Source organism: Phycodurus eques, chromosome 5 (assembly GCF_024500275.1).
Source record: "Phycodurus eques isolate BA_2022a chromosome 5, UOR_Pequ_1.1, whole genome shotgun sequence".
NCBI lineage: Eukaryota > Metazoa > Chordata > Actinopteri > Syngnathiformes > Syngnathidae > Phycodurus > Phycodurus eques.
Genome location: NC_084529.1, coordinates 6,778,776 through 6,799,812, shown reverse-complemented (window position 1 = coordinate 6,799,812; position 21,037 = coordinate 6,778,776). Strand labels below are relative to the sequence as shown.

General features: G+C 41.5%; 4 protein-coding genes across 9 annotated transcripts in view; 3 read left to right on the top strand and 1 right to left on the bottom strand.

The window, feature by feature from the left end:
- LOC133402936 (polypeptide N-acetylgalactosaminyltransferase 18-like) overlaps positions 1-3,450 on the top strand; it is a 179,589-nt gene extending 176,139 nt beyond the window's left edge. For 5 of the 6 annotated variants that reach the window (XM_061677284.1, XM_061677283.1, XM_061677282.1 and 2 more), the window contains one exon: positions 228-3,450. In XM_061677284.1, the coding sequence (XP_061533268.1) occupies positions 228-374 (147 nt within the window). In that variant the 3' untranslated portion in view covers positions 375-3,450. The remainder of the gene's footprint in view (positions 1-227) is intronic. The other variant, XR_009768587.1, reaches the window with a different exon arrangement.
- An 11,341-nt stretch (positions 3,451-14,791) lies between these two features.
- LOC133402651 (protein preY, mitochondrial-like) lies at positions 14,792-15,514 on the top strand. The gene is made up of 2 exons (XM_061676634.1): positions 14,792-15,073; positions 15,246-15,514. Exons 1-2 carry the CDS (start codon positions 14,868-14,870, stop codon positions 15,379-15,381), a joined length of 342 nt encoding a protein of 113 aa, XP_061532618.1. The 5' UTR covers positions 14,792-14,867; the 3' UTR covers positions 15,382-15,514.
- Positions 15,515-15,519: 5 nt separating this feature from the next.
- On the top strand, positions 15,520-15,775 carry LOC133402652 (phosphatidylinositol N-acetylglucosaminyltransferase subunit Y-like). Its single transcript, XM_061676635.1, has one exon. It carries the CDS (start codon positions 15,535-15,537, stop codon positions 15,745-15,747), a length of 213 nt encoding a protein of 70 aa, XP_061532619.1. The 5' UTR covers positions 15,520-15,534; the 3' UTR covers positions 15,748-15,775.
- Positions 15,776-15,785: 10 nt separating this feature from the next.
- LOC133402650 (uncharacterized) lies at positions 15,786-20,428 on the bottom strand. Its single transcript, XM_061676633.1, has 3 exons — positions 20,373-20,428; positions 18,375-19,799; positions 15,786-16,296 (listed from the first exon to the last, which is right to left on the bottom strand). Exons 2-3 carry the CDS (start codon positions 19,791-19,793, stop codon positions 16,150-16,152), a joined length of 1,566 nt encoding a protein of 521 aa, XP_061532617.1. The 5' UTR covers positions 19,794-19,799; positions 20,373-20,428; the 3' UTR covers positions 15,786-16,149.
- Between the last annotated feature and the right edge of the window lie 609 nt (positions 20,429-21,037).

Below are 21,037 nucleotides of genomic sequence, written 5' to 3'. Positions count from 1 at the left end.
CCTTTCTTGGAGTTTACATGTCCGCCTCAAGCTTTCAGTTTTGTTTTTCCGAAATCTGTATGTTACTGTTAAATTCTGGTCAGTTCCTCAAATAAAGGAGCTACAGTATCTGAATTTGGTACATGGTTGCTGCCCACTGTTCCTCAAAAAAGAAATGTTAAATGTACAGCACATTTTATGTGTGATTTTAAAGTACCTTTTACTTCCCCCCATCTCTCTCTCTTTAGGATGGTTCCATACAGAACACAGAGTCTCAGCGTTGTTTGGAGATGGTGGAAAGCAGTCAGCCAGAGTTTAGTTTCCAGCTGGCCATTCAGGACTGCAGCGGACAAAAATGGACCATCACTAATGTACTGACTGTCCTTCCCCAGTGAACACATTTTTTGACACTTTTATTCTAACAGAAAGAAAAAGGCGACAATGAAATACAAAAATGGATGGCTAGATGGATGGATGGATGGATGGAGAGCTACTCAGCTCTGATTTACATTGGAATAACTCTCTTGTTGGTCTAAGTAGGAAAATGTGTTCAAAAACAACCCTTGATCTGAGACATACTGTATTTTTAATGAGAAGAAAGAACATTCTTCAATCTGAAAGGGAACAAATTCATAAACCTATGTAACCCCTCTGGTTATTGCAGGAAGTCTGCTTGAAACAAAATTTAGGGCATCAGACCACAGTTGGAGAGTGTGGTCTTCTACTATCATTCGTGTACAGTAACTACAACCCCAATTCCAATGAAGTTGGGATGTTGTGTGAAACATAAATAAAAACAGAATACAGTGATTTGCAAATCATGTTCAACCTATATTTAATTGAATCATTAACTTATAATTTTATGGCTGCAACACGTTACAAAAAAGCTGAGACAGGTGGCAAAAAAGACTGAGACATTTGAGGAATGCTCATCAAACACCTGTTTGGAACATCCCACAGGTGAACAGGCTAATTGGAAACAGGTGGGGGCCATGCTTGGGTTTTAAAGGAGCTACCCTGAATTGCTCAGTCATTCACAAGCAAAGATGGGGCGAGGTTCACCTTTTGTGAACAAGTGCGTGAGGAAAATGGTCAAACAGTTTAAGGACAATGTTCCTCAACGTACAATTGCAAGAAATTTAGGGCTTTCATCATCTACGGTCCATAATATCATCAAAAGGTTCAGAGAATCCGGAGAAATTCACTGCATGTAAGCGGCAAGGCCAAAAACCAACATTGAATGCCCGTGACCTTCGATCCCTCAGGCGGCACTGCATCAAAAACCGACATCAATGTGTAAAGGATATCACCACGTGGATGGACTGATGCAAAGTGGAAAAGTGTTCTGTGGTCCGACAAGTCCACATTTCAAATAGTTTTGGGATATTATGGACGTTGTGTCCTACGGGCCAAAGAGGAAAAGAACCATCCGGACTGTTAAGGACGCAAAGTTCAAAAGCCAGCATCTGTGATGGTATGGGGCTGTGTTAGTGCCAATGGCATGGGTAACTTACACATCTGTGAAGGCACCATTAATGCTGAGAGGTACATACAGGTTTTGGAGAAACTTATGCTGCCATCCAAGCAATGTCTTTTTCATGGACGCCCCTGCTTATTTCAGCAAGACAATGCCAAAGCACATTCTGCACGCGTTACAACAGCGTGGCTTCGTAGTAAAAAAGTGTGGGTACTAGACTGGCCTGCCAGCAGTCCAGACTTGACTCCCATTGAAAATGTGTGGCACATTATGAAGCGTAAAATACGACAACAGAGACCCCGGACTCTTGAACAGCTGAAGCTGTACATCAAGCAAGAATGCGAAAGAATTCTATCTACAAAGCTTCAACAATTAGTGTCCTCAGTTCCCAAACCTTTATTGAATGTTGTTAAAAGAAAAGGTGATGTAACGCAGTGGTAAACATGACCCTGTCCCAGCTTTTTTGGAACGTGTTGCAGCCATAAAATTCTAAGTTAATAATTATTTGCTAAAAACAATCAAGTTGATCAGTTTGAACATTAAATATATTGTCTTTGTAGTGTATTCAATTAAATATAAGTTGAACATGATTTGCAAATCATCGTATTCTGTTTTTATTTATGTTTAACACAACATCCCATCTTCATTGGAATTGGTGTTGTATCTAAAATTTCAATAGGGATCATTCCAATATGTTTGCGGGCAGAGGGCAACCTATTCTTATGAGCAATTTGTATGATATCCATTTGAAAGTTGAGTGCTATATTTTGCCCATGGTATTCACAAGTCTATGCCCTAGTACAAACCCCAGTAGCAATACACTCCAAAACAAAGTTGCAAACTGAAATGGATCTATTAATGACACGACATTGGTTGTAACAAAAATTACTTGGTATTAGCATATTGTACCAGGTTTCAAAATGTAATGGCAAAAAAAAAAGAGTACAGATTTAAGTAATATCATTCAGATTCTCGAGTGAGGAATAAATTCAGTCAGTCAGACCTCTCTCTGTGATTTTAAGTCCACTTAAACCAGGACAAGGAGCTCATTGTTTTGACTCTGTAAAGATTTACTCAGAATCATAAGTAATTTTATCTCCAGTATTTTAAGTCACTTATCACTTTTGCAACAAAAAAAAATCAATAAAAAAATAGACATTGTAACAAAATAAACATTTAGGTTGTACGCAAATGTACAAACTACAGATAGTCAATGACAATATAAAGTGTGCAGTAGTACAGTAATACTTGTTTGAATTGAGTTGTATAAATGATGCAGAGTGACAGAGCTATAACGATGAATACAGTAATAATGGCACGACAGAGATGTGCAACTTGGCAAAAGTGCATTGCAGACGTCACATGACCAAACCCAGAAAATGGTTTGGGAACTCCTTCCTTATTATGCTCCAATAACAAACAGAACTCTGGGTTGATGACATGATGGTTTGAACCAAATTTTAGCAAGTTTGGGTTCAAACCATCTCGTCATCAACCCTTAGTTATGCCAGGGGTTGCAAAAAAGCACAACAAAAAGCCCAAACATTTTGGCCGCCTCTTAACAACGCTTGCGTGGGAAAATGTATAGGGGGACACCTGTTGAAGACCCCCAAACCCTTTTAAAAATGTAATTATTTTTTTGTTCCTAATTACTCCTGCGACAATCTTCAAACAAAAACATAATGAACTTGTTCAGTGTGACTGTCATGTATTATATTCTTGTCATGTTTAACCCAGTTAGTTACAGGTACTGATAAAATTATGTTTAAAAAAAAAACAAAAACATTTGTACCCTGACTGGAACTGTGCACTTTTTCTCAGCTACTGTGTTAGCATCCATTACCAAACCTGTTCCAACCTTAGTGGCTCAGGCTTTAGATCCTGGACTTTTCATAGTTTCTCAATTTTTAGGAGGTTGCTAATATTCAAAGTCGTGAAAATGTCCAAGATATTTTATTAGTCTATCAAAATTAGATATCAGAGCTGGAAATAAAACTGCAATATATCAATATGTGTCCTCTGTGTCCATTACTTTAAGCCTCCATAAGGGAGTAAGTTGTCTTGTACAAGTCGCATATACTGCACTATAAAGCTACTTAATTTATATTGATGTGTTGGTCGATAGTCACGAGCTGGACCATTTTCCCGAGTGTTTGCATCTTTGATAAACTTGATTTTGGCACAGATGAGCAAATATACTGACAGCAATTCAACCAGCTCAAGCTATTTCCTCCCCGGTGTCTCCAAAACTCTGGTGCTGTTTTAATAATTATTCTAAATCAAAAAAGAATGGCAGGGGGTGAAGCAGCTGTAATTCAGTATTGTGACATTGAGCAGTAGATTTTTTTTTTCATCTTTAGCTGGGCTTTAACCTAAAAGATCCACTGAATGGATCCCGATTCATGGATAGGTTTATTTATAATTATAATTAGCAACGAGAACACCTGAAGACTTAGCACAGTAGAACCTGAGGTCGTAAAATTTAGATTTCAACCAAGATTCTCTGGAAAAATACACAGCGTGCAAATCATTATAATGTAATGGCATTCCCTGTGACTTCAGCATATCTCTTGACGTTTCAGTTTAGATTTTTATTTGGGTTTATTTGCATTTGTGATGCTCCAACAAAAGAAGGAAATTATAAGAAATCAAGTGTAGAGAAACAAACAGGAGTCGATTATGCTCTGTGGTATGGTTAAACCAGGGTAAAAAGCTTGAGCCTTCACAATCTCGCAGCCTCTAAGAAGACACTAATTATTAGAAACAGCGTGCGTGTCTCATTAGTCCACTGAGACGGAAGCTGGACTCTCTTATTTTCCGAGATCATCCCATTTCTCTCTGCCGTTATTATCTCTGCTGTCACTCCCACCCCCTCACATGCACGAGTCCATGTGTCTTCACGGGGGAGGAATCTCTCCTTGAAAAAAAATAGATCTTACAAGAAGTAAGGTAGGCAGTCGGAATACAGTATTTTAGAAGCGATCAACTATTTTAACATATGAGCTATTCAGGTTCAAATCCAGATCTTCGCAGTACAGCAGTAGTTTTGAGTGGGATTGTCATAGTGGCCTCATTAAAACCCTTGAGCAACCCATTTCGTTCACATTGGTTGAGCCATCAATACCACTTGGCTGAGTTGCTATGCTCCAAAAAAAATTATACTAGAGGTCCCTGTGTCTTTAAATGTTAAATGTCTTGCTCACTCCAACAAGGAAGTCAGAAACAAAACAAAAATAATTCCAGCCGTGGGCTATTTATGGTAAAACTTTGCAAGGTAGGTATAGTTGTTGTTTTTACATACACTAGTGTTTGAAACTTTACTAATCATAATTATATTACTTGATATCAGAAAACTTAAATTATAGGTCTAATAATTTATTTAAAATGTGCTCAACCAAATGCCGCTTTGTTAAGTATTAGAAATTTAGCTAAAATGTACTGTTTTCTATCAAATAAAAACTTTCATCCACTGCTGTAAATACGAAGCAGATGTCATCAGGGACGGTTTCTGGTTTGGGCGATATGGGGAGCCACCCAGGGCGGCATTCTGTGAGTGGTGGCAAGGGGAAACAAGGGAGGGGCATTTCTTGATTTTCCAGAGGCGGATTTTCAGCCATAGTTTCAGGAAAGGTCCTGAAGCCCAAGGTAACAGGTCAGCACAAAGTTGCGTGTACCCTCGAGTGGACAGCAAATGTCTGACATCTCACCAGTCAAACCTTTTGTGTTTGATTGGTGATAATTCCTTGGAGAAAGTGGTTTCTTAAAAATCTAATTCTAAGGCACAAGATTGGGCCAGATAATTTCCCTTATGCACCACTGTCAGGTTCTACTGACAGTTTTAACAAAAATGACAACAAGTATGAGATTTTTAAATTGCAAACTCCCATTTTAACCTTCAACTCTCACTGGCGCGGTTTGCAGCCGAGCTGTGAAGCGGCTGGGATGAAAATCTCCAAATCTGAGGCCACTGCCCTCTGTCGGAAAAGGGTGGAGTCGAGGAAGACATCCTGTCCCAAGTGGAGGAGTTCTAGTATCTCGGTTGTGGTGAGGAAGGAGCTGAGCTGAAAGTCCATCTACGTTCCTACCATCACCTATGATCACGAGGTATGGGTCATGACAGAAACAATAAGATTGCGGATACAAGCTGACGAAATGAGCTTTCTCCGCAGGCTGTCTAGGCTCTCCCTCAGAGATAGGGTGAGAAGCAGTCGAGTGGCTGCTCCTCTCCGGACGCTTCCCTGGTGAGGCCCCGGAGACGACCCAGGACACACTGGAGAGACTATGTCTCCCGGCTGGCCTGGGAAAAGTAGCTGGGGAGAGAGAAGTGCGGGCTTCCCCTGCTTAAGCTGCTGAATGGAAACTCCCATTTTAAGTGAAGTCACAACAATTTAGTAGAGATCAATATTTTTAAAACCATAGTGTCTGTTGAAAAAAGAGTTTATGATTATGAATAGATTTTTTTTTCTTGGTGTGGTCGTTAAAATGTTAAAAAGCCTCAGTGTTCACTGTGGCAGATTAACTGAGGAAGTGATTCGCTAGTTCTGTGACTGTCCATCAGTCTGGCACATCTGCAATATATACGCTTTTTAATTTCAAATAGATCAGCTTGGAGGAAGAAAAACGTGTCGGGACTAGAGGGGAAGGGAAATGGGAAAAGAAGGAACAAAATGAGGAGAATGCGCAAGATAGGTGGGCTTGTGGGTGAATGGTCGATAGAAAAAGCAGCGGTTAAAGGTAGTCCTTGGGGGTTTGATCATTTGATTAAGCAACAAATGCTTCATCAGCGATTTTTGAGCATGGAAATGGAACGAAGTTCTCCTGGCATGAATAAGCTTAAGCTCTGTTTTTAATTGAATAAAACTTAAACTCGGCAAAAAAACAAAGTGCAATGACATTGAAATCCTATCTGACGTTGAACTGAATTGACATTGAAAAATGACTCCTGCAGGTCTTTTGTCAAAATCTCATGTCATATTTAAACATTTTGAACTGTAACTAATTGTGGAGAGGTAACAAAATGTGAGGCTGGACTTAAGGGGAGGCGACGCACATTGATAAAATGTAATTTACCTAGCGGAAAAATATAGTACATTAAGCTCCAAAAAATGGGTTTTGTCAATAAGGGCTGATATTAAAATGATTTACATACAATATTGACACAGTGTACTATGCATGGTGTGCACTGATGAATTTCATGTGAAATGTTTTTAAAAAAAAAAAAAAAAAAACATGCTGTCAATAACCCATCCATCCATTTTTCCACACTGTTCATCCTCACTAGGGTCGTGGGGGTGCTGGCTATCTTTGGACGAGAGTCCTGAACTGGTCGCCAGCCAATCGCAGGGCACATACAGTATAAACACGCAACCATTTTCAACTAGGGGCAATTTAGAGTACTCAATTAACCTACCATGCATGTTTTGGGGGGATGTGGGAGGAAACCAGAGTACCCGGAGAAAACCCACGCAGGCACGGGGGAGAACATAGCTCCACACAGGCGAGGTCGGATTTGTACTAACAGATGTGCTAACCAGTCGTCCACCGTGACACCCTGTCAATAATCGTTTTAAATTTTCATCGGAAATATTTTCAGCAGGGTCGTTTGAAATCTGCCTTTAAAATGTTAAACAAGGCTATAAGTAGCCCAAAATTTAGGTGTGAGTGCAGGAATTTATTTTTTTTACCTCATCTTATTTTGAAGTTGATGGAACAGTATAGCAGAAAAACATACAATAACAATCATCTGTATACTACTATGAAATTATACAGGCATCTAGAAAGTACTTACGGTGCTTCGCTTTATGTAATCCATTTTTAATAAGGCTGTAACATTATAAAATGTTGGAAAAATGAAGCACTGTTAATACTTTCCGAATGCACTGTATACAGTATAGGGAGTGCGGGAGGGGGAGGATGTAGCCGTTTCATGTTCTCTGAGGGCAGAGAACATGAAACCGTACAATGAAAACCTCAATAATAATTGTAAGGCAATGTTAACTTGTTCATGGTGATGCCGGGTGCCGCACATGAAACTCTGATTATATTGTAATAGATTATGCAATAATAGAATGGCAGTGAGTGCGGTACAACTTCAAGGTATGATATTGCATCATGCTTTTATGAAGCATATGTATTAGTTAATAGTGTTGGGCGTAATGCCTTGAGAGAGAAAAAAAAGCACTAATTAGCCGTTTTTGTTGTGATGGAATAACTTGCACTACTGATAACATTTAGGAAATATTATACTTCTCTCCCCTGTGATTGACTGGCAACCAATCCAGGTTGCACTACACCTCTTACCGCAAATCAGCTACAATAGGCTCCAGCTCACCGGCGACTCAAATGACGACAAGCACCAGGCATGTGCACACATAGCCCCTAGGGAGTGCTCAAGCACCTGCTCTTTAGCCCTGGACCAAAAAAAATGACTGTTTTTGCGGCAGCCCATTTTTTTTCTTTATTCATCAATATTTTAAAAAAATGAAAATTAGCCCCACTATGACCATTTTCTTCCAAAGTGTTTGATATCCTTTAATTGTCTCGTGCACCTGTACCCAAAAATGTCTGTGCAGATGCCAGCCAAGCTCGATAGAAAACAGATGGATGTACGTTACAATCTGCGTGATACAAGTAAAAATGAATTTTAACCCAATGGTGACCAGATGCTCAGATGATTGAACCGTCTCATGTGTCAATCATTAAAGCAGGCACTTTTCAATAACGTCTGGAAAGTAAATGTTATTGTTTTTACTTTTTTTAGAACCAAAAGTTGAATACAGGCACAGTGGACGACTGGTTAGCATATCTGCCTCACAGCTGGGATAGGCTCCAGCACGCCCGCGACCCTAGTGAGGAGAAGCGGCTCAGAAAATAGATGGATGGAAGTTACAAAGAAATAAAAACGGTTAAAAACATGTCTGGAAGAGGACTGGAAGTTATGTGTTCTTTAGCAACTGACTTGTGTTGCTGCAGAAAAGGGCATGTTATTATTTTTGGGAGTATTAAACCTCAAAGAAGGCCTTTAAAAAATTGTATTACTTGCAGTAATTGACTAGTGGTCACACATTATGTTTTTGGTTCACTCTGACAGTTGCTTGAGGGACGTGAAATAAAAGCAGCATTGCATTCATTCATCTCCACTGGGCTATGAAAGTTCAAATCAAATCTTCCTTGACTCATGAAGACATTTCCCTAATACAAACTAGGCCAGCAAAGCAGGGGGAAAAAATAAACAGAGCCTTGAATAGTCAGAAAAGTCATCCTTGTGAAATGCTCCTAAGGGCCCGCTGTCAGTGGGCAAATATGTTGTGTCCACTTCACTGACTATGAAAAGGTCACAGTAGTGTCAGGGTGATGAAAGCATTGTCAAATATCACTGCTGTGCAATGAAGTCATAAAATCTGCCAGAATACATTGTGTAAGACCCCCCCCCCCCCCCCCCTCCTGTCTGCCTCGGTTTTTGCTGCTGCCAAGTGGGTGATGCCTTCGCTTGCCGCTGCTTCTTCGGCTTGTAGAAAATGTCAAGAGATGCTGTGAACTATACTTTCCCTCTCCGTCTCTGAGGATCTCTGCTGTGACGAAAACCTACTGTCTATGAAACATGGTCAACATTACTTGAAAGGTGCAGGAAATAACAGCATTTCTGCTGTTGGCAGAGAGATCCTGTCTGCCTGGAAGTGGTTTGAAGCAGTTCTGGCAAGGGGGTTGTAATGCTGCTTCATAGGCAGTGATGCCTTTGAATGTGAGCTATGCTGTCATTTATTCATGTGCCTATTTTATTGATGGAGGCGAATGGAATGCACTTTTATTTTCCAGGTTATTCTTACAAGTTTCTGATTGGATGCTCATCAGAATTTGTTCTCAATCTCGCTTTATATTCCACTATTCTATCCAACAGTTTTCTATAGCGCTTGTCCTCGTTAGGGTTGAGAGTACTCTATCCCAGTAACGGTATGTTGTTCTTTCTCATCAAACTGTTTATTCAAATGTAATGTTATTAAGCATTCATTTTTAACTGCAACTTTAATTCAATTGTCTAAACTGCTTGTCCTGCTGGAGCCAATCCCCGCTGACTCTGGGTTACCGTACACCCTTGTCACAAGGCATATATTGACAAAAACATTCACGCTCAAATTAGAGTCTTCAATAAATCCACCAGGCATGTTTTTGGAATGTGGGAGTAAGCTGGTGTGATAGGGAGAAATTGGAACCTCGAACCTCATAACTGTGAGGCAGACGTGCTTACCACTACTACACTGTGCTTCCCTCATTTGGGATATACTGAATAAAAATGACACTGTTGGCCTCGTATTGTGTGATGATACATACAGAACATAGCAATTGGTGTTAACGTTTGAGTTGTATATTTAAATTGCCCATCAATACTAATTAGTTTAGAACAACTATATGACTATATAAAATAGAATGCAGTGATTAGCAAATCCTTTTCAACCAATGTGCAATTGAATACATTACAAAGACAAGATATTTAATGTGCAAACTGATGAACGTTATTGTATTGTTTTGGTTTTTTTTTACAAATATTCTCTCATTTTGAATTTGATGCCTGCAACATGTTCCCAAAAAAAACTGGGACAGCGGCCACAAAAGAGGGAAAGTTGAGGAAGGCTAAATACAAAAACACCTACTTGGAACATTCCACAGGTGGACAGTTGAATTGGAAACAGGTGAGTGCCACCATTGGGTATAAAAAGAGCATACCCGAGAGGCTCAGTTGTTCGCAAGGAAAGATGAGGCGAGTTTCGCCACTTGGTGAACAACAGTTTAAGAATGTTTCTCAATGTACAACTGCAAGGAATTTAGGGATTTCATCATCTACAGTCCATAATATCATCAAAAGATTCAGAGAATCTGGCGAAATCACTGCATGTAAGTGGAGAGGCTGAAAACCAATATTGAATGCCCGTGACCTTCGATCTCTTAGGTGGTACTGCATTAAAAAAACTTTGAAAAAAACGGCATCATTGCGTCAAGGATATTGCCACGTGGGCAAATGCAAATTGAAACTCTACCATGCAAAGTGAAAGCCATATATCAGCAACGCGTTATTAGGATAGCCACATAGTTTCTAGGCAGGATACACCCCACTGCAACATGATTGGGCCCTGCGTCGCGTGAAGGGCAGGCTACGCAGATGTAACGAGATGACTATCCCAAACGTATCACATTTGTGCGAAATAAAAACAAAGACATTTGTTTTTTTATAATGTTTAGGTTTACCCAATCATGGCACCCACCTGTTCCCAATTAGCCTGTTCACCTGTGGGGCGTTCCAAACAGGTGTTTGATGAGCATTCCTCAACTTTCTCAGTCTTTTTTGCCACCTTTTTTGGAACGTGTTGCAGCCCTAAAATTCTAAGTTAATGATTATTTGCTAAAAACAATAAAGTTGATCAGTTTGAACATTAAATATCTTGTCTTTGCAGTGTATTCAATTAAATATAGGTTGAACATGATTTGCAAATCATTGCATTCTGTTTTTATTTATGTTTAACACAATGTCCCAACTTCATTGGAATTGGGGTTGTAGTCATGTTGTGTCAGTCGCATTCTCTGCCTGCATTGCTCCACAGCGCAAGTAAACCGCAGCCAATTTTGGAACTGACAGACTTCATCAACAGCATTTTAAGTGACAAATGGAAACTATTTTTGGACACATTGTCCAGTCCCAGCAGTCAGTTCTATCCGATATCCATTATTTATTTTTATAAAAACGGACTAGATAAGCGTGGGTGAATGATATCTAGACGAGGGAAAATGATCACAACCGAAGGGATAGAACTACCTGAAGGAAGCACAGCAGATGTGCAGGACAGATAAAAAATACTTTGGAACTCCCCAGGCAAATGGCAACCATTGGGAGGCAGCTCGAAGGACAGGCACATCCAAATAACTAGTGTGAGACAGATCCTGAATAGTCAGCTGAATGGCAAGAATGGCAAGACAAGAAAGGGCCTTACAATGCACAGAGGCTTCCACCCAAAGTTCAGCATCCTGAATCAGAATCAGAATCATCTTTATTTGCCAAGTATGTCCAAAAACACACAAGGAATTTGTCTCCGGTAGTTGGAGCCGCTCTCGTACGACAACAGGCAGTCAATTGACAGATAACACTTTGGAGACATAAAGACATTGACAAAAAAAAATATTAAAATGATTATCGACCTCGCCTCATGTTTTTGGATACTGTTGCCTTTCTTGGATTGCCTGCCTGTGTACCGACCTATGCCCGTATATTAAACCTCTCTTTTTGGAAACTGTCCATTTGTTTTGGAGTCTTGCATTTTTTTGGGTCCTGTCCTCTCTTCCGTTCATGACAAAAGGGTTGCTCGTTATCTGGTAATGCCGGTACATTTTTTAAAAAAATATTTTAATTTTTTTTTGACAATTGTGCAAAAAGATGCAGAGTCCTCTAGCACTTAGAGCAGTTCAAATGACTAATATTGCATTAGTCCAGTGCAATGACCATTGTGCAAAGGGCGCCGAGACTTCAAGGACTGTATGCGGTTTAAAGTGACGAGTAGTGCGATAATCTGGGACAATGTTGGTTGTGCAAATGTTGCAGATACTCCTCAATTTGTGTGCAAATGGGGCAGATGCTACTCTGGCATGAGTGGCCAGTATTGGTAAACAACAGATATGCAAATAGTGCAGCGTGGCGAGACAACTACAGTGAGTGCCCGAGTAATGTATAATTGGCCCCACAGAAATGTGACAACGAACTCAAGTCAAAAAATTGCCAGAATGTTGCAATGGAATTGTAGGTTAGCTGTTTAAGAAGTTGATGGCAAGAGGGAAGAAGCTGTTGGAATGTCTGCTAGTTCTAGTTTGTATTGATCGGTAGCGCCTACCTGAGGGAAGGAGCTGGTGACCGGGATGCGGAGGGTCCGAGAGGATTTTGAACGCTCTTGTCTTAGTTCTGGCAGCGTGCAAGTCCTCAGGGGTGGGTAGGGGGGGTACCGACAATCCTTTTCAGCAGTTTTGATTGTCTGTTGCAGTCGGAGTTTGTCCTTTTTTTTTTTTTTTGTAGCAGCACCAAACCAGACTGTGATAGAAGAACACAGGACTGCTGTTCACAAAGCGTAAAGAGGGGGGTGAGGACTAGCGAGCGTCACAGGTCTCCAAAAATACATCAAGATGGCCCCCAGGGATGAACTGCTATAAATGAATGCCTCAGGAAACAGAAGCCCAGTAAGGAGAAGGAGCCAGATGGGGTTTCATGGAAAGAGAAGCCCCTTTATGTATGTATATAAATACATACCATGTACCACCGACAAATTGAATTGTCTGACCTCAAGAAAACATAAAAATATTGGCATTTTCTGCTTAACACTTAGCACGCCTATATTTATATAGTTGTTATAAACTGTCTGTGTCATGGACGGAACAGAGGCTAGGACCCATAAATGAACGACTCCAAAACAAATGGACAGTTTCCAAAAAGAGAGGTTTAATGTACGGGCAGAAGTCGGTACACAGGCAAGCAATCCAAAAAAGGCAACAGTATCCAAAAACGTGAGGCAAAAAGGCGAGGTCTGTGAGTCTTTGACGTGGAAACAAGGAATGCTGGAGCGCGACGACAAGGTACAACGAACTGGCGACGAGAAAGAATGAGACATGAGGTTAAATGCAAGGGGTAAATAGGCTGAACGAGGCACAGGTGGGGAAGATGCTCTCAGGAGCAGGTGTGTACGAGACGGGGAAGACAAAAACCAGAACACGCACACCCATGATACTATGGGCAATTGAAATATACAACTCAAACGTTAACAGCAGTTGCAATGTGCTGTATGGATCATCACACTGCAAAGGTTTGTTTGTGTTGGTGCACAAGCACCATGTTTTCACTGACACTTCAATAACAGACATCCATAAACCCACACAGTCCTCTGTGCTGTTTGCATGCATCATTCTTCTGCGTCAGTGTAATTTCAGCCCAGTGCTCCAGACACCTGATTGATACCGCTCATGAGTAAACAACGCAGACAAGAAAAGGTTCCTGGCTGCAGTATGCTACATCACCTGTCATTTTGTTGGAGGTAAGCCATATTACTGTACCCTACAGCTAATAGTGCAAGTCTCAAAGCAATAGCTGTATCTGGGGTGTGGGGGCAGGGGGACTTCTCATCTTGACACAGGTTGCTGTCAATATTCAGTGAAGAGGTGATATTACTCACTAGCAAATATTGGTTTATCTTTAGGGTGAAATAAAGCCTCACCCCAAACAATGGCTTGTTCACAGTGTTTTATAAATACGTAATTCATGTGAAAATATTTGATCTTGAAGTGTGTAAAATTTTGCACTGAAAACAATGCTTGGATGACATTGCATTTGCCGTGGATCTTTTAAAGTTCATTCAATTTTTTTTTTTTTTTTTTTTTTTTTTACATTTGACAGACAAGCATCATTAGCAACCCTATTAATTCCATGTAGCGCATAGGTCATGCACAAGTGACCTCCACTTTGCTCCATTTCTTGCAAACCTTTCATGTTTCTTCCAGCACTTTCCTTTTTCTCGTTCTTAGTTCTGTCGCTCTTGATTGCCTGGTGACACTTTGCCAAGTGTGCAGTCAATCCAGCCCCATTTGCGAAATAGAATTTGAACCCGATACTTTCTCGTCCTTGTCGGTCCACTTGATGTTGAGTACAGATCGCAAACCTTTGTTAAAGACAGTCTGACTGTTGTGTGTTGTTGTCCAGGCAAGCGCTGCCACTCGGGCCCCCAAAAGGCGAGATTTAAATGTTTTTTTTTTTGTTTTTTTTAAAGCATTAAACATATTAAAGAACTGAAAGAGTGACACATGCATAAAACTGCCAGACTGACCTTGCTTTGCCAAGTACTGTATTGCATTGATGTATTTGTCTGCTTGATATAACACACCTGAGTATGTAAAAGACTACTTTTCAAGAGCATCGCCATCTCGCACAATTCCATCATCAATTGCATTGTTGATGCGCATGACTTTGGTTTTATCTTTTTTTTCTGTCAATCCTAGTTGGGCTGCTGGTGATTGTGTGACAACAGAGCAACGTTATCAGCAAGTCGAGATCATCTCTTTGTCGACTGATGATGCAACGTGCAAAAGCTTTTCTCTGCACTACAGAACAATGCTGCCACCGCACGGACAAATGTGGAAACATTTTAAATACAACTGTTTCTGAATCAAATGTACGCTAGTGAAAACGACTAAGCCACAAACAAAATATTTAACTGATTGTAAATTATTCTGTTGTTTCAAGCACGAGCACAGAAAAAGAGGTTGTTAGTTAAAATGACCGAACGGAACATTGAAACGCCAAGGCGCAAGCGGAGGGGGACTTATTTTTTAGTTGCACTCAAACGTTCTTCCGGAAGTAATTAGTTGACTTGTCTCACGCTCGTTAGTGGTCATGTTGCGGAATGTTTGGGGTCGATTTTTGACAGAGTCGGTTTTTGGTCAACGTAACGTGGGATACACCCCTTCAATTATTCAGACAGCTGTGTCTGCTTTGACGTCAGTGAGGAAGTACTCGGATGTGAAGGACGAAACGCAGCAGGCGTTTGACACGTCCTTGCTGGAGTTCTTGGTCTGTCCACTGTCCAAGAAGCCACTCAGGTAAAATATCTTATTCTTTGTTGGGTTGGACTTGATACCCTTTTTTTTTTTTTTTTTTTTTTTTTTTAAAAAGCAAACCAACTTTTGTGGGTGTAATAGTCAGGTTGGGCTATAATAAAGGTGACACACACCGTGAGCAACGCGTGTTCTTTGTCTCCCCCCCCCCCCCCAGGTTTGAAGCCACGACCAACGAGCTGATCAACGACGAGCTTGGCATCGCATACCCCATCAGAGACGGAATCCCCAACATGATCCCCCAGGAAGCCAGACTCGTACAGGAAGACTCAAACCCACCGGCACAAGGATAGAATTCCCCATCGATCTTGCATCCTCAGCTCAATTCTTCTTGTCTCCCGTTCATATACTATAGTCATCAAAGTTGAGCAGCAGGTGCCGCTAGACTAATAACTCACTAAGTACGTGACTAATATTTATTTGAAGTGAATCGCCCACCTGCAAGCATGTTCTCCTTGTCTGTGATGGTGGGACTCATCCCCGTCATGTCTATCTTTGGTTTGTTCTACTCTGCCGCAATGGATCCTAACTTTCCTCAGGGCTGCACCAGCAGCAACAATCTGTGTTTCTACAGTCTGCTGCTACCTGTCACTATACCCGTCTATGTCTTCTTCCGCTTGTGGAGCTGGATGGGAATCAAGCTGTTTAGGCACAATTAATTAGTTGATTACAATGTAAAAAGATCAAGCTTGACTCTGTGTCCCTTATTTTCTTGTTTTTATTTGTTATACTCGGTCACTTGAATTTTGATTTATAAAAAAAAAATAACAGCTGCATGTGTAACGTTCAGTAACGATGCCGTATTCTCTTAATGCAATAAGATGTACCTATATTAAATTTTAACATTCAACATTAAATTATTTGCAGAGTAGTCATTTTTCAGCAGAAACGCTGTCCTTTAGGCAGACTTGAAAACTTGAACAGGGGCTTTTGCCTGTTATTTCAGCTTAGCTAGTTTGAAGAAGTACAATTTAATTGCCGAACAATAAAACGTTTCGGAAAAGTGTGGCAGACTCAATAACAACAGGAAGCTCTGAAATACGGAGGGCGGCGGGGGGGGCTCAGCGGCCCTTTTTGCCTTTGACGTCTTTCTCACTCGCTCTGCCCTGAACGAGCGTCATCAGAGGTGACTCAGGTCTGGGTGAGCATCCATCTCCTTTGGTCTTAAAGTAGAATGACTCGTTCAGCCTCATCTGGAATGGCCTTACCTGGAAGCAAACAATGCATTTTATCGCTCAGTACTGATGTACAGTTCATATTTCAACTTGTTCTGATTCCTGTTTGAGAGAAATGCATTAGCATGTGAACACGTCAAGACACCTTCAGTAGTAGCTCAGTCTGAAATGATTAGCGTGCGTCAAGAATTGAAAGCAATTGAATAAAATAATGCGTTATTTGAAACAATTATACTCTCTGTCCAAAAATTCAACAGCAGAACTCACTGCTACATTTAATAGTGAAGGAACATTTTCACATGCCAGTTGCTAAATCAGCTCAAGGGATTGAGAACAAACGACTCTGTCGTCTCCCACATTCCAAAAACATTACGGTATAGGTTAGTGGACTATAAAAACAGTCCAGGCCAGGTGTGAATTGATTCACCAACAATGGGCAGGTCATAGGCCGAATTTCCCCAACGCATACACGTTTAAACTAAGCATAGATGTGGGCTGGGTGAAAATGGCAGTATTTCCAAATCCTTTTTCCAAAGTGTGCTTGCCACTGGGACAGCCAGGTAACGTTTGCACAACCTGTCCTTGTTCTGGGTCCCCCACAGCAACAGGTTCTGCATGGTGGGAATTTGAGGTGTTTGCAAATAATCACAGACCTCATCGTGTTGGTGGCATCAGTCCCCGTTTTCATTCCACTTTGATGGTGCGGGCCAGAAAATTGTTCAAAATCCTTTTTTATGGTTAACTCGTTCTCCCTCACCAAAGCTGCTTATTCAGGGGGGGGGGGGGGAAGACAATTTAACTAAATTAAGGTGACATACTAATATAATTCGGTGCTCTCATCTGTTGCTTGAAGCCGCTCTGCCTCTTCAAGCCAAAAAACGTGGTTAGTCAAGAACAAAACATCATTGTGGAGCAGTGAAGTTGGCGAGTTGAATAGTCTGTGCAATTCCTATGTGCCCTGAGATTGATTGACTGCCAGTCCAGAGTGTACACCATGATTCACCCAATAGTCAGCTGGAATAAGCTCCATCTCACCTGTGACCCTAATGAGGACAAGCATGATAGAAAATTGATGGACGGATGGAAAAAATCCTTGGACCTTCCTGCAACCGGTCACATTGTGAAACTGTTGAGCCACTGTGCTGCAAGAGAAAAAGCTCATTTTGTCAGATGAGTCCATCAAGTGTCTACCAAACAAGCCTTTTTGGGCCCCGTTATTATTTCCCCAATTACAATATTTAATGCTCAAAGTTCAACACTGTTATCGATCCTACAAATGAGCACATCAAATGGAGTGTGATATCATTGGATTAGCCACCATAAAGTTGCTGTCTATTGTCGTACTACAGCGGCATCAACTACCGGAGCCAAATTCCTTGTGTGTTTTTAACATATTTGGCAAATAAAGACGATTCTAATTCCGATTCCCACTCTCATTCACTGACACGATCCACGCTGCGTGCACCAAGTCTGGCAAGTGAACCACAAACACTGTCGGTAACTTTGTTCTGGAAATATAGATACACAACGTCTATGCTGTAGTGTGTATTTTATCATCAGTAAAAAGATGGGGAATAATTGACCAAAGAACCAACAAGTCCAATTTCTATATAAAGAGAGCATGAAGAGAGCTCATCTTTTTCTATTGAAGGTGTAGTTGCTTTTTTTGTGTGGAAAAAAAAATGTGACTCTATAAATACAGCGGAGCTTCATTTTAACGGATGTCGGAACTAACGGACCAACGGCGTGAGTCCGTGCGAGCACATGGCTAATTTAAACGCATCAGGATGCATGCAAATCGTATGTTAATTAGCCATGTGCTGGCTAAGTTTAGATAAACTTTTCAAACATTTTCAACCTCTTTTGTATTTATTTACAGTAAGTTTGTACTGTATTGCGTGTTTTAGCCCATGAAAAAAAAAGTATAAAATGCTTTTTAAATATAACGGACAATTGGCTGGAACCCCCCCCCCCCCCCCCCCCCCCCCCGCCAAGTCTGTTAAACTGAGGTTCCACTGTACTGTGAAAAACTAGAACATGTCCAACTGCTATTTCCCCATGTGACAACATGACCCTCAATGCGTGTGGATGAGGATGGAGGTTGTCATCACCTGGTTCTGTTCAACCTTTTTGCTTCGGCATGGTGGCTCATTGCAGTCGCCGAAGGTCGTCGTGTCGCCCGACTTGGACTCCGACTCCGTCAAAGGACTCGGGGCGCTCTCTTCTTTCCTCTTATCGCTAACAGCAACCCCTTTCTTCACCTCTGAGTCTTGCATGGCTGAAGGACAGAATGGAGGGGCATTGACCTCTTTGGGGAAAGGTGACAGCTGGTTTTCACGCCACTTCTCATCCTCTCGGACTTCACTCGCTGACACCTTCACGCACGAACGCCTGCCAAGGTCTTTCCTGGCCCTATTTGGCAAGCTCAGGTCCAAAGGCTTCACGTGGTCATGACATGCAGCCAGTCTTCTCTTTCTGGAGAAAGCCAAGTAGGAGGAGACTTGGGCAGTGAAGAAGTTTTCTGTCTGTGTGGAGCTACATGCTGTGGGTTTGAGGGCTGCGTGGAGAGAGCAAGAAGAAGCCCGCTGGATTCCCTCGCAGTGACACTGCTTCGACTTTGCAACCTTCGATGACCTATCTCCTACTACCGTCTCGTCCATGCAAAGATTCGCCCTATTAGTCCTTGATTGAAAAGAACTTGAAGCATCTTTCTCCCCTTCTGTCTGAAAGCAATATTTCTTCTTTCGGATGCGTAATCTGTCCTTCTCCGCGTTACTTGCCTTCGCTGTCTGCCGCTGCTGCTTCTTTTTTCTACGACGCTGGCGACAATCCTCGTCTGGGTATTTTATCTGGTCCAAAGAGTTGTGCAATGTCTGCGTTTGTTGCGAAACTGTAGTAACAGCTTTGTAACTGGCTTCCGCACAGGAGTCTGACGAGGATGATCTGAACGTCTTCTGGGTGATAAACAAGTCTTGACTGTTGCTATCTTCCCACTGAATGTCGTTTTCTTGCAGTTGAGACTGATATTGCGTGACTTCGCTGACCAAAGAATATCTTTCACAATCTCTTATAGGGGCTATCTTCAACTCTGTACATTCTTTTGGAAACTTGGGATGTGCAGAGGAAAACGTGGGACGCTTGACCCGAGCGTACTCGTGTGCCAAATCAAACGCCACTTTCTTTTTCCTTGGGCCTTCTTCTTTGGAGTTCTGAATTAGCTGGTGTGACTTCTGCTTCTGAGCGCTGCCGCTCAGATTTGACAAGTCGGGTTTAGATATGGCCATCGCTGCGGCGTCGCTGTGTAAATCCAGCAGCTTCTTCTTTTTCTTCTTCTTCTTGTCTTTCTTTGCCTGCATTACACCTTTGAATGTGGAGCTTTGCTTTTCCTTAGGGATGCGGTCATTTACGTCGAAGGTGATATCGTTTTTCCTTTTCGACCCATTTTCCCTCGCCTCTGATTTTGTTTTCCTTCGACTTCTTCCCGGCGAAATCAAGGACTCCCAAAAGATGTAGTCGCTCTCCTCCGACATGGCCCTCTGTAAAATAAAAAGGAACGTTAGACCAATGAGACGACGCTACCACCAATTTGTCGGCCCGCTTAAAATTACAGTTGAACAATGTGTCGTGTTGTGACATGCTTGCTTTATTTGAACAAAATCAGGTTATTTTGTAAGTAGGTATCTTCCAGTGCACCGGTCAAATCGTTGTCGTATTTAATGACCAGATCTCCATAATGTACTGTAGCCTACCGGTGTTTAATGGAGGCTGACGGAGAAGTGACTGAATTAATATTGCTTTGCTGTACTGCACAGCATTTGCGTTTCCATGAAAAAGCCCAGCATTGACTTTGACGGGCAGAATGTGTGGGTCCAATTAAAATGAAACGGGAGCACGCAGTAAGTAGACTTCAACGAACTTAATTTTTTCAACTCGCAAGTCGACGGAGGTCAAATGAATTCAGCCTCAAAAACGAAAAAAATGGCCGTATTTGGCACAATTGAACACCTTTTCGAGATGGGTTTTTTTTTCCTACACTGGAACTCGTTCGTTTTATGAGCTTTCGATGCCCATATCGTAATGCTTAATTGTGTCAAAAAAGAGGAGTTTACCTGAATATTTAGCAGTAAAGTAGAGTTCAAATCAACATCAAAAGGGTTCGCCGGCGCTGCCGAGCTTGCGTTGCGTTCAAGAACCGAAAGTAATTTACCAATTCCCGCCAGATGTCATGGTCCAACTTTTAAGGACCGATTTAAAAAAACAATCCGTGTGAGTCTCGCTTAAAAGACGTGATCAAAAAAGAAACGTATTTCATTCTACTACTATTTAAACTAGTGTGACAAGTATTTTTATTTTTAAAGACAAGTGGCCACAGTGGCATGAACAGGCTCGATTCTGCCAACAGGAGCTGTAATTTCAGGCATCCACGGTAGGTGGCAGTGATGTGTGCATTTTTCCATTCACTTTACAGTCTGTCACAGGGAGTGGTAAATCATCATCCCGCCAAATCTAAACTCAAGATACTTGACAAGGTTTGCAAGTAAAGGCTTGGTTTGGTGAGATTTCCCACATATTTATTTTTGTAGAAAGGCTTCCGGGAAGAGAGGGACACAACTCTTAGCTCCTTAGACTGTATAGTTTGGTTAGACACACTAAATAGCATACACACAACCAGTCAAGCGGCACGGTGGCCGACTGGTTAGAGCGTCAGCCTCACAGTTCTGAGGAGCGGGGTTCAATCCCCGGTCCCGCCTGTGTGGAGTTTGCATGTTCTCCC